Source organism: Coenobita brevimanus, chromosome 103, assembly GCF_032717465.1.
Source record: "Coenobita brevimanus isolate Jiangsu-jjx chromosome 103, ASM3271746v2, whole genome shotgun sequence".
NCBI lineage: Eukaryota > Metazoa > Arthropoda > Malacostraca > Decapoda > Coenobitidae > Coenobita > Coenobita brevimanus.
The window spans coordinates 5,154,255-5,166,530 of record NC_137056.1 but is presented as its reverse complement, the minus strand read 5'-3'; the positions used below and the strand labels follow the sequence as shown (position 1 = coordinate 5,166,530).

Sequence of the window (12,276 nt, the reverse complement as noted above, 5' to 3'; positions counted from 1 at the left end):
GTAGACACAGGTGATGAGCTGATCATCCAGTAAAGACAGACAGCTGTTTCGGTTTCCTCGGAAAACTTGTTTTACCGGAGGCAGCATATAAATATCGACATTTTTTTAAAAAGTGAATTGAGTTTTATTTTTACTCATAGGGAGTTTAATTTGTTAGTATAAATTATAACTAATTTCTGTTACTGGATAAAGATATACATATATATTTCTATGCATGCATAAACCAGGCTGCAACTGCTGTGGAATATTTTTTTATAATTACTTTTGTTCATGCTGCATTGACACAATACTGCTTAAAAGAAAAGAAATATAATATTTCTGTATTTTTACAACAAGATGTATGAAAAAGGACATTCAATTATTGCCCGACATGTGATTTTTTTTTCCATCTGAAAAATTAAAATATTGGTGACATCTGATATTTCTCCAGGCACGCGAACACTTCTATGCCAGACACCTTAATCCCGCACAGGGTGGCCATTAACAAATTGCCTCCATGTCGCCCTGTCCCCCGCCATTTCACTGCCCTGCTCCCAACTCACACCCCCCTCTCTCATATACCTCTCCACTCCATCCCTCCATCTCATCTTTGGCCTCCCCCTCCCTCTCCTCCCCTCCACCTCACTCACATACACTCTCCTCATCAGTCTCTCACCCTCCATTCTCTCCACATGGCCAAACCACCTCAGTGTGTTCCTCCTAACGCTTCCTATCACATCTACATCCACACCACAACGCTCCTTTATATCATCATTTGTCAGCCTGTCTCTTCATGTGACTCCACAGGCTCCTCTTAAATAACTCATTTCCACTGCTCTCACTCTTCACTTGTGTCATTCCAACAACGTCCAAGCTTCACTTCCATAAGTCAGAGATGGTATTACAATACTGTCATGCAGCAACTTTTTCACTTCCATGCTCACTTCCCTGTTTCTTATCACTGCTTTCAAAGAACCAGCAACCTTTCTTCCTTGTTGCACCCTTTCAAGCACTTCACTCTCCAAACTTCCATCCTTACTCATCACACTACCCAAGTACTTAAACGTACTCACATTTTCCATTTCCTCCTCATCCAACCTCACTGTACATTCACTGACGTCACCTCTCTCAAAGACCATCATTTTACTCTTCCCTACATTCACCTTTAAATTCCGTTTCTTACACACTCTCCCAAACTCATCCACCAAGCCCTGCAGCTCCCCTTCGTCTTCACACAACACAGTATCATCTGCAAACAACAGTACAGGGAGTTCCCAAACACTACCCTCTCTCACTAGGGCCACTCCCACATCCACTGCCCTACCTTGTATCCCCAAATGCTCCTCTCAAATAACTCATTTCCACCATTCTCACTCTTGACTTGTGTTCTTTCAACAAGGTCCAAGTTCCATATCCATATGTCAGAGTTGGTATCACAATATTGTTAGGCCGTGACTTTTTTACTTTCATACTCACTTCCCTGTTCCTTATCAATGCTTCAAATAACCAGCAACCTTTCGTCCCTACTGTACCCTTTCAAGCACTTCACCCATTAAATACCCTTTCAAGCACTTCACCCACTAAAATATGAATTTTGATAAAACCTAACAAAGTTATGGTTTCCTGTTCTCTCTAGCTGTTATTAGCCCTCTTGCGCACAATAAGTTTTGGTAAGTTTTCTGGCGCACGATTTTATCCGCCTGACCGCCCGGCCCAGCTGCCCGCGCATGGCAAATAACACATATTCTCTCCTTATTTTCGCCACCCAAACATCAATATACTGCCATGAAACTTATCTCAACTTATTCGTTGATGTTTGTTCTACCTGATAAGTACCACAGAAAAACAGGAAAGCACGAATAAAACAACATTAGGCGGCCATGAATAAACATTTCGCTACATCACTTTCACTTCCCAACATCACCATTCGAATGCTTTCCATCATACAGGAAAATGTTATTAGAAGTTTTGATAAAGAATTTCATCAGCTTTCTAAAAAGACAAGTCTGGCTGTGATATGATTTGTAGTTTTTGAGAAAAGAGCCAAAAACTGAAAGCCATTTTTGAAAAAAAAAATTCAAGGAGCTCTTATTCTGAACTTTTCTCGCACACCTCATGTTTTTATTGCATCATCTATCTATCTATTGCCAGACGCCTCAATCCCGTTTGGGGTGGCCACAAACAAATCGCCTCCAAGTCGCCCTGTCCCCCGCCATTTCACTGCCCTGCTCCCAACTCACACCCCCCTCTCTCATATACCTCTCCACCCCATCCCTCCATCTCATTCTCGGCCTCCCCCTCCCTCTTCCCCCCTCCACCTCACTCACATACACTCTCTTTGTCAGTCTTTCACCCTCCATCCTCTCCACATGGCCAAACCACCTCAGTGTGTTCCTCGTAACACTTCCTATCACATCCGCATCCACACCACAACGCTCCTTTATATCCTCATTCGTCAGCCTGTCTCTCCATGTGACTCCACAGGCTCCTCTTAAATAACTCATTTCCACTGCTCTCACTCTTGACTTGTGTCCTTCCAACAACGTCCAAGCTTCACTTCCATACATTAGAGTTGGTATCACAATACTGTCATGTAGTAACTTTTTCACCTCCATGCTCACTTCCCTGCTTCTTATCATTGCTTTCAAAGAACCAGCATATATCATATTATGCAGAATTTCACGAGCTTTCTAATGAGCACCAGCTGGTTTCGATATGTCTCATAGTTTTCGAGTAAATCGCCAAAAACAACTGGGAACTCACGTCCGTGCGTCACTTTCATGACGCGCGCACAGCATACGCTATATTCCCGCCTACGTAACAACAAATTCTTATCATAGATATTACATTGTTATGCCTTGTACATAGGTAGAATTTACTGCTCTTTATCATGGTTCTAACAGGAAATCGATATGTCCAATAGTTTTCGAGTAACTGGCCGACCAAGTGAGATTATTCCTCGGAGAGCTTTCGACTTTTACCTCGTGAGGAAAAAAAACATAGTCTGTTCCCCTGCCTTTTCCTACAAAAAAAATGCTCCCAAAGGCTCATATTCTGATAATGAACATAGGTACAGTAGAATTTACTGCTCTTTATCATGGTCCTTACAGGAAATCGATACGTCCAACAGTTTTCGAGTAAATGGCCCACCAAGTGAGATTATTCCTCCAAGTGCTTTCGACTTTTACCACAAGCGAGGAAAAAAACATAGTCTGTTCCCACCTTTTCCTACAAAAAAATGCTCCCAAAGGTTTATGTTCTGATATCGAACATACATAGAATTTACTGCTCTTTATCATGGTTCTTACGGGAAATCGTTATGTCCAATAATTTTGGAGTAATTGGACAACAAACGTAAAATACTCATCCTCATCCGCACGCAAGATAACAAACATTCTTTCCCTGCCTCACCAACGCCTACGTATTTTCGCTTGTTACACTTTATTATTTTCTTTTTCACTAAAAATATACACGTAAAATATCAGAAGGTGTTTGACAGTGCTCTCAGAAACTCGACATGACCACTAGTCTTTTTGCTAGGTACTGACACTGAAGCTGAACTTTCTTCCGTCTCATCTTTGTGTATGTAAAAAACATTACTTATTTGTGTAAAAAAATATTGAACTACTGTATAGAAATAGGTCAATATACAAATCAACAAAATACGGATAACTCACTTCCTCCAGAGGTGTTGAGATGCTGGCAGGAGACTGAAGGGTTGTTGAAAGATAAGGAGTTATGTGGTGTGTGTGTGGGGGGGGGCAAGTGTGCGTGTGTGTGTGTCTTTAGCACATTTTCTCCTCTCCTTGCGATACATTTGCCTAAAACACATGCGATGCACATAATAGATTTCTCCACGAACATTCACTGCACGACATATGTATATATATATGTGGCTGTGGCATATTTTTTGTCTCTGATACTTGCGCTGTCAGTCAATGCATGCAATATTTCTCGATGAACCTCACTACACTACTTTATACGTATGTTTCACACTAAACCATACGCAATATAGCACTGTCTGAGATTGGTACAATACCTTTTCATTGAAGTCTGTGATTGTGTGGCATATTTGTTGTCTCTGATACCTGCGCTAGGTTTGAGCTAAGTCAGTTAATGCATGCAATATTTATCAGTGAACACTCGCTGCACTATTTTATACGTATGTTTCACACTAAACCATACACAATATAAAACAGTATCACATGATTCCATCCCAACCTCCTCTATTATCCCCCTCCTGACTGTATGGAGTACGTGACTGCCTGTTTCCTTAGTGACTGTTGTGTATCTCTATGGTATACATAATGCCTGCTATGGTAGGTCAGTTGTTTCACCAATCCAGGCACTATATGTTTCACAAATATAAGTACTGTATTGGCTTTACTATAAAAAGGTAAAATACTGTACTCATCATTTACGGGCAGGGTGAAGGAGAGTGGAAACCTCGGCATAACAAACCAGACTCCTGCCTGTAGGCCTAACGGCTCATAACGGGCCCCAATGCTTTACAAACAATATATCTATGTTCCATAAACACAATCACTTCACATTATAGTCAAAAACACTGTACAATCACAATACAGTACTTCAATAATGGCTTCTGCCTCGGGTGGGAGGGGGAAAAATGGCGGGTTTAAAGGGGCAACTGACAGCTGCGCAACCCTCCAGCCCAGCTGCTTGTGAGATACTGAGGTTTTTCTGCTGTGCATTGTCTCATCAGAGCAGTCACAGTGTTGCCAATGCCTTACCTCGGGAGACAGACATGCCCACTAGAAAGCACCAAAATTTCACGCAAATCCCCTGAAAACTTATTTTTTGGCGAATATTTTTGTGCTTAGGACCACGATTCGCGTGACTGAGCTTTTTCCTACCAAACCGCATGTCACGCGATTCGCGTGACTGTACCTGAGAGGGTTAAGTACTCCCCAGGATGTGTGTGGGGGGGGGCTCTGCATGGCTACACCCTTACCACCACTAGTGTCAGGTCTTTTCTCTCATTAAATAACTGCAAAATAATCATTTTTTGTGAAAAGAAAAAATGTTTTCCTATTAACCCGTTAATTGCTCTATACAGCCCTGGCTGCGCAGGTGAATTTCGAATATAGTGCCATGGTGACCAAGGCTGACCCATGCATGCATGTCTGAGCCTTCAAAACCGAAACCAAAGCCAAAAAAGAAAATGAAAACCATACATTCCAATAGGGAATCAGACACTTCAATGTTCATCCATGACTTTACCAAGGTAAATATTGAGCTAATATTTCAATACTACATACTTTGGCATGTGTCCTCTCAATTCCTAAGACAAAATTTGGCCTTTGGGAAATTTCATTTTTATCCTTATGTCTGTGCACCAAGGACACCTAAAAAAACGTCATTTGCAGTTAACAGGTTAATAATAGCAAATTCTGGTAATAGAAAAGAACTGGATATCCTGTAAACAGAACTGAAATTAGGGCTATTACCATATACAGCATACCATTATAGAAGTATGGATGCAGCAGTGGAATCACCCCCACAAATTTTTATTCTTTGTAGCCAAGTGGCTACAGCCACATAAATCTATTCAGCTAAGTGAGACTCCTGCCCAATATTGGATTATGGAACTATCTTGACTAAGAGATAACTGTAGCAAGAGATACAAGGACGGAAGTGCTTGCAGAGGATGCTGTAAAGGAGCTGTTTCTGGATGGATGAGTGATGTACAACTGGGAAAGAAATGCTACACCTTAGCTGGTGACAATCCACGGTGTTCATCCAGCGATAGAGACATGACGACATCACATCAACCCCAAATACCACTCTTTCCAGCTCAGATAAACTGCAGTCTCCACTGGCACCTGAATATGAGAAAAAAATCTCCAGTAACTTTAACTGCATCAATCAAAAGTGCAATATGATATGTGCCAGACATGATTTAATATACAGCGCTGCTAACTCGGCTCTATTAAAGCAATATCCAGCAAAATTATGCAATATCCAGTGCTTAAATGGGACACTGGTGGTTCTAAGCAATATCCAGCATTGAGGTGTCTCAACCAGCTTGTAAACAGTAGCCAACCAGCTCCGTACCGTATTACTGTACTGTATCGTTACTTTATTGTATTTTATGCTTAATTTTCATCTTTTACTCATGAGAAAGTTTTTAGAATCAAGGGTTGAGACAATTAGTAACACAATATCCGGCTCAATGCTGAACATTAGGCTGATGGGGGTACTATGCAATATCCGGCATTTCATGTTATTCGGTGTGGGGCTTGGCTGAATTATGCTGGAAAATTGATGGTTTGCTTTTATGTAATTTTACGAAGCTGGATTACTAGTTATGTAGTGCCGGAGAATTCCTGACGATTCTCGCATTTTTGCATTAAGAGTAAGAGTTGCCAGATAGTCTGCTGCTGTGTGTGCAGTTACTTTGTAAAATTAAGCATTCATTCTTATTCTCTTTTTATTTTCTCTATGATGTTTTATTTAGGCAACTGCTCAATAATGTAATTTAATTTCAGTTTGTATGATAAAGAATTTAGAGTGCTATGTCATCATCATCATCATCCGGACCTCCTTTCCCAGCCTAGGGCAAGGTGAGGAGTAGCAACATCCAGCCAACCTAAGTTTGCCCAATCCAATGGGCCATGTTTCCATTCACTCAAGTCCCCAGAATCCTGGCTCTATCTGATACTCCAAAAACATTCACCACATTCTATAGATTCACATAAACGTATCCAATAGGGTCAATCCGAACGCTGTTACGTTAAAAAGGGGTGCCAAATCCCTGATCATGCACTTCTCACAACATTTATCCAGCCAGCCCGATATCTTGTCAGTCCCCTAGACTCACAAACTTCCATACGTCTCTTCCTCACACACTCATCCACCATATCCCTTCACCTTCTCCTTGGCTTACCTTCCCTCCTCCCTCTTTCAAATTTTCTCAGATATACCTTTTTCATCACTCTATTGTTATCCTTTCTCTCCATATGACCATACCATCTCAGTACACTCTCTTCGATTCTGGTGTCCACAGACTTCCTCACTCCACATCTTTCACGAATACCCCTTGCCAAGGATTGATGACACGCTGGATGCTCTGTCAGGTGCCAAGTGGTTCTCCACCCTCGACATGAAAGCAGATATCATCAGGTCAAGGTTGCAGAGAAGGACAAGGAGAAAACAGCCTTTTTGTACAGGCGGGGTTTATGGCAGTTCAAAGTGATGCCATTCGGCCTGTGCAATGCCCCTGCTACTTTTGAGCATCTCATAGATCAAGTACTGGAAGACCTGCACTGGCAGACAGCTCTCATCTATCTTGATGATGTAATTGTGTCTGGGCGACCTTTCAACCACGATTTGGAAATGCCGTCATTGGAGGTGTTCAACAGGATCCGAGCAGCACACCTCATGCTGAACCTCAGGAAATGCTATTTTTTCCAGCAGGAAGTGAAGTTCCTGGGATACACTGTTGGCAAAAAAGGCGTCCATACTGATCTGGAGAAGGTGGCAGCTGTGAAAAGTGGCCAGTTCAAACTTCTGTGAAGGAGCTACAGAGTTTCCTGGGTTTGTGTATCTACTACTGGTGTTTTGGCAAGGACTTTGTAATGATAGTTTTGCCTCTGCACAAGTAGTCAGGAAAGAGGCAGAAATCTACGAGGATTGCAGTAACTCAGAAGGCCTTCGATGACCTCAAGCATGAATTGGCAAGCGCACTAGTGTTGCCATACCCAGAACAGTCAGACATTCATACTGGACTGTGACACTAGTGATCATGGCACTAGTGGAGAATGACAGAGTATGTGGTGGTGTATTACAGCAAAAGGCTCAGCCCACTGGAGAGGAACTGCTGTGACCTGTAAGGGGCTCATGCCAGTGATGAAGAGCCTTGACTTTTGCCATCCCTACTTGTATGGGTCCTACTTCATCATCATGACGGACCATGAAACACTTAAGTGGCTGAAGACATTAAAGAATCCGGAAGGACAACTGGCACACTGGCTAAGGAAGCTGGACCAGCACAACTATAAGATGCAGCACCATCCTGCGTGGGTACATGGCAATGCTGACGGCCTGAGTCATCGACCTGGTGACCCAGTCTGCAAGCAGTGTAGTATGAAAGATAACTATAGCAAGAAATGCAGCCATACTGCAGTGACAGGACCAGTGTCAGCTGAGGATGACCTGAAGAGCATGCAGATGGTGAATAGAAATTTACAACCAGTCCTAGAGTGGCTGTGGCAGAGTACAGTGCGACCATCTTGGGAACAGGTTTCCAGATTCAGCTCAGCAACTAAGTGCTACTGGAGTAAGTGGGACCTTCTTCGTTTGAACAACGGACTACCGGAGCGTCAGTGGGAAACACCCGATGGCCTGTGATGTATGCTGTACCAAGAAGGGATCAAAGAAATGTGGTTCAGCCCCTCTTCAGCTGTACCAAGTGGGTGCACCACTGGAAAGAACAGCAGTGGACACTGCTGGACCTCTGCCACTCACTGAAAGAGGAAACTGGTATATATGTGTTGCCATGGACTACTTCACAAAGTGGCCAAAAGCCTATGTCATCCCTGATCAAGATGCCACAACTGTTGCTGAGGTGTTGGTTGACCAATTCTTCTGTCGTTTGGGGATGCCACAAGAGCTACATTCAGACCAGGATAGAATCTTTGAGTCTGCTGTGTTCTGTAAGTGTTGTAAATTACTGGGGATCAAGAAGAACAGGATGACCCCACTATGGCCACAGTTAGATGAGATGGTGGAGAAATTCAACCGGACATTGGGACAAGCACTGGCCAAGTTCTGTGTAGAGGGACAGACGGAATGGGACCAAAAATTACCCGCACTGCTAACAGCATATCGGTGTGCACACCACTGGCTACACCTTTGCAAAACTGATGCTGGGTCACAAGTTACGAATGCCAGCTGATCTGTCAATGGGAAGACCACCTGATGAAGAGCTGCCTACTGACATCTCCAGTATGCGATGCATCTTCAGGGAAGACTGGCTGAGGTACATCATCAAGTCTGCGTAGCTCTGAAGTTTTCAGGCAAAGTGATGAAGTGCACATATGATACCACGGCAAGTGAGGTGAGCTTCAAGGATGGCAACAAAGTTTGGCTATACAATCCTCTGCAGAAGAAGGGACAGTCATTGAAGCTGCAGAGTCCATGGGATGGGCCCTATGCTGCGATGGACTGCCTGTCAGATGTAACGTACCAGATACAGGGAGGCAGGAAGTCTCACCCAAAGTTGGTACACATAAATTGTCTGTGGCAGTACCATGGGCAAGGACAGTACAGCTGGGATGCCTTTGAGGAATCGTGCACACCCGTAGCTGACGATGTTGAGGAGGACCAAGGAGCTGAAGCACGAGAGGATGGTGACAGTTTCCCTAGGGAAGAAATGAACCAGGAAGAGGACCAAGTCATTCCAGGAGGAGCGGACTGTCATCAGAAGCGGCATAGGAGAAGACCTGATAAGTTGAAAGATTAGTTTGTGTATAATTAGATATTTTGTTAGGGATTAGGAATTATGTTTGCAAGTCTTGTGTAGCTTTGTTGGGATGAAAAAAGGACAGGGAGGGGGTAGTGTTAAGAAGCTGAATTGCTAGTTAGGTAGTGCTGGAGAATTCCCGACAATTCTCACATTTTTCCGTTACAAGTCAGAGCTGCCAGATCGCCTGCTGGTGTGAGTGCTGGTACTGTACTTTGTAAAGTTATAATTTCATTCTTATTCTCTTTTTAGTTTCTCTATAATGTTTTATTTAGGTAACTGTTAATTTAGGTAACATAATTTCAGTTTGTATGCTAAATTATTTAGAGTACTAATTAATGTAAGGAAACTCTGGAATATTTTGGATGTCTTCGCTGTTGTTGCTAGGAGCAAGTACCAGCACATCCTAGAATGCTGGAGAAGCAAGGAGGGTTATAAAAGGATGGGGGAGAAAATAGAGAAGGTCAAGCATAGTTTAAACTGAGGCCTTGTGAAGTTGGCGTAGCTCTGGACCTGTGAAGCAGACAGTGTAATTACTTAGTAAAATAAAGACAATGAACACGAGAAGCCTGTGTTACTATGCCACAGTTGATCTTGTGTAAGGATCCACTGTTGTACACCAACAGGCTGACCCTAAAGAACAATTCACTGTGTGACATCCTTCTTATACTGAACTACTGTTATGGAGTCTGTGGTAGTGTGGGACATGGACATAACAGTATACACCCATACCCCGTTATCCAGGGCATCGAAAACCAGTGCTTCGCTAGACCAAACCCAAGAAATAGGGGAACATTCCCACAATCCAAACAGTTTGAATGTCTATTGCCTTGCTAGTCCGATACCCCACCTCTCCAGTCCAACAACTCACCTGTCCCTAGGTTTGAAACAAGGCTCTCCTGGTCCCTTCCTCCCTCCATCTCCTCTCTTCTCCATCCCCCATCCCTCCTCCATCCCCCACCACACTCAGCACTGCCAGGAATGTCTCCCTTTGTCCCCTTGCCTTTCCTCACCCCTAATTGTCTCCCTCTCCATCCCCCCACCTTCCTCCATCCCCACTTGTCTCCCATGTATTGACCTAATTGTGATATACAGGAAATGAGCTATGCTCATGGGGTCCTGTCTCTGTTTCTCAGTAAGTCAAATTTAGCTTTAAACTCATTTAAGTTTTAGACTGGACAATCTCTTTGTCCAGGCTATTCCACAGGTCTATACATCTATAAGGAAACTATATTTCTTGATATCCTTCAAGCAGCTTGGCTTCTTCAGTTTCCTTCCGTGTCCTCTTATCCCATAAAAACATACCTTCTTTGTCAATTTTATCTACTCCCATCACAGTCCTGAACACTGCAATCATGTCGCCTCTCTTTCTCCTTTCCTCTAAGGAAGGCAAATCCAGTTTTTCCAGCCTCTTTCTGTACGACAGATCTGCCAGATTGGGGACCATTTTGGTTGCTGTTCTTTGTATTCTCTAAATATTGTTTATATCTTTCTTTTTGTGTGGGGACCACACTACTGCTGCATATTCTAACCTGGGGTGAATCATGGCCACTATCAATTTTTTCGTCATCTCCTGATCCATATAATGAAAAGCTACTCTTATATTAGTCAGGAGTTTATACATCTCTCTAACTGTCTTGTTAATGTTTCTTTCAGGTGACAAACTGTCCTGGACCAGCACTCCCAAATCTTTCTCTTCTATTGCTTTTGTGATTGGTTCATTACCCATCAAATAATTCAGTGATGGCCTCTTGGTACTTTTACCCATTTCCAAAATTTTACAGTTCTTTGCATTAAATTGCATTTCCTATATCCTGCTCCAGTCATGTATCTTATCCAGATCCTCCTGCAGCATTTAACAATCCTCCTCAACCTCTACCTTCCTCAAGATCTTTGCATCATCAGCAAACAGACTTGCATAACTGTTCACTCCATCTACTATATCATTTACGTAAATCAGGAACATACTGGCGCCAACACCGAGCCCTGTGCGACTCCACTTGTTACTTCCCTCCATCCAGACATTCTATCCTTTTTTACTGTCCTCATTTGTCTGTCTCTCAAAAAGTCTCTCATCCATTCCAGAAGGTTCCCCTTCAGTCCTCCTATATGCTCTAGTTTCCACATTAGTCTCTTGTGGGGTACCTTGTCGAAGCCCTTCTCCAAATCTAAATACACACAATCCACCCAACCATCTCTCCAGTAGCAACTCAATCACTCTTGAGTAATAACAAGTTGGAAACACATGACCTTCCACTTCTGAATCCAAACTGACTATCAGCCAGAACATTAATCTCTTCCAGACATTTTATCCATCTGTCTTTCAGAATTCTCTAGCACAATTTTGCGACCATGCTGGTTAGGGACACTGGTCTATAATTCAGGGGTTCTTCCCTGTTTCCTCCCTTAAAAATTGGTACCACATTTGCCCTCTTCCAGTCTTGAGGCACTTTCCCCTCTTCCAGAGAACACACAATTAAACTGTGAATCTTATCCGCCAGTTGTTCTCTGCATTCCTTCAGTACCCAATTAGAGATTCCATCTGATCCTGGGGCTTTCCTTACATCTTGAGTTTCCAGTAATTCATACGCTTCCTGTACTTCCACTTTTATATCTTTTATCACTACATTTCTTGTTACTCCCTCCCCTTCCACAAACTCCTTCTCACTAGTGAAAACTGATTGGAAACATCTGTTCATTATTTCTGCTTGCATTGCCACATCTTTATAGAACTCTCCTTCTACTTTCAGTTTAACGATTCCTTCCTTTTGTTTCAGTTTGCCATTGACAAATCTATAAAACAGTTTGGGTTC

At 42.8% G+C, this 12,276-nt stretch overlaps 1 protein-coding gene across 1 annotated transcript in view; it reads right to left on the bottom strand.

Annotated features, from left to right (window-relative positions):
• The window catches only part of LOC145415718 (tectonic-2-like), a 45,912-nt gene that overhangs the window by 13,317 nt on the left and 20,319 nt on the right, over positions 1-12,276 (bottom strand). Inside the window, exon 6 of the mRNA XM_080284943.1 lies at positions 5,711-5,822. Coding sequence (XP_080141069.1) covers positions 5,711-5,822 — 112 coding nt within the window. The remainder of the gene's footprint in view (positions 1-5,710; positions 5,823-12,276) is intronic.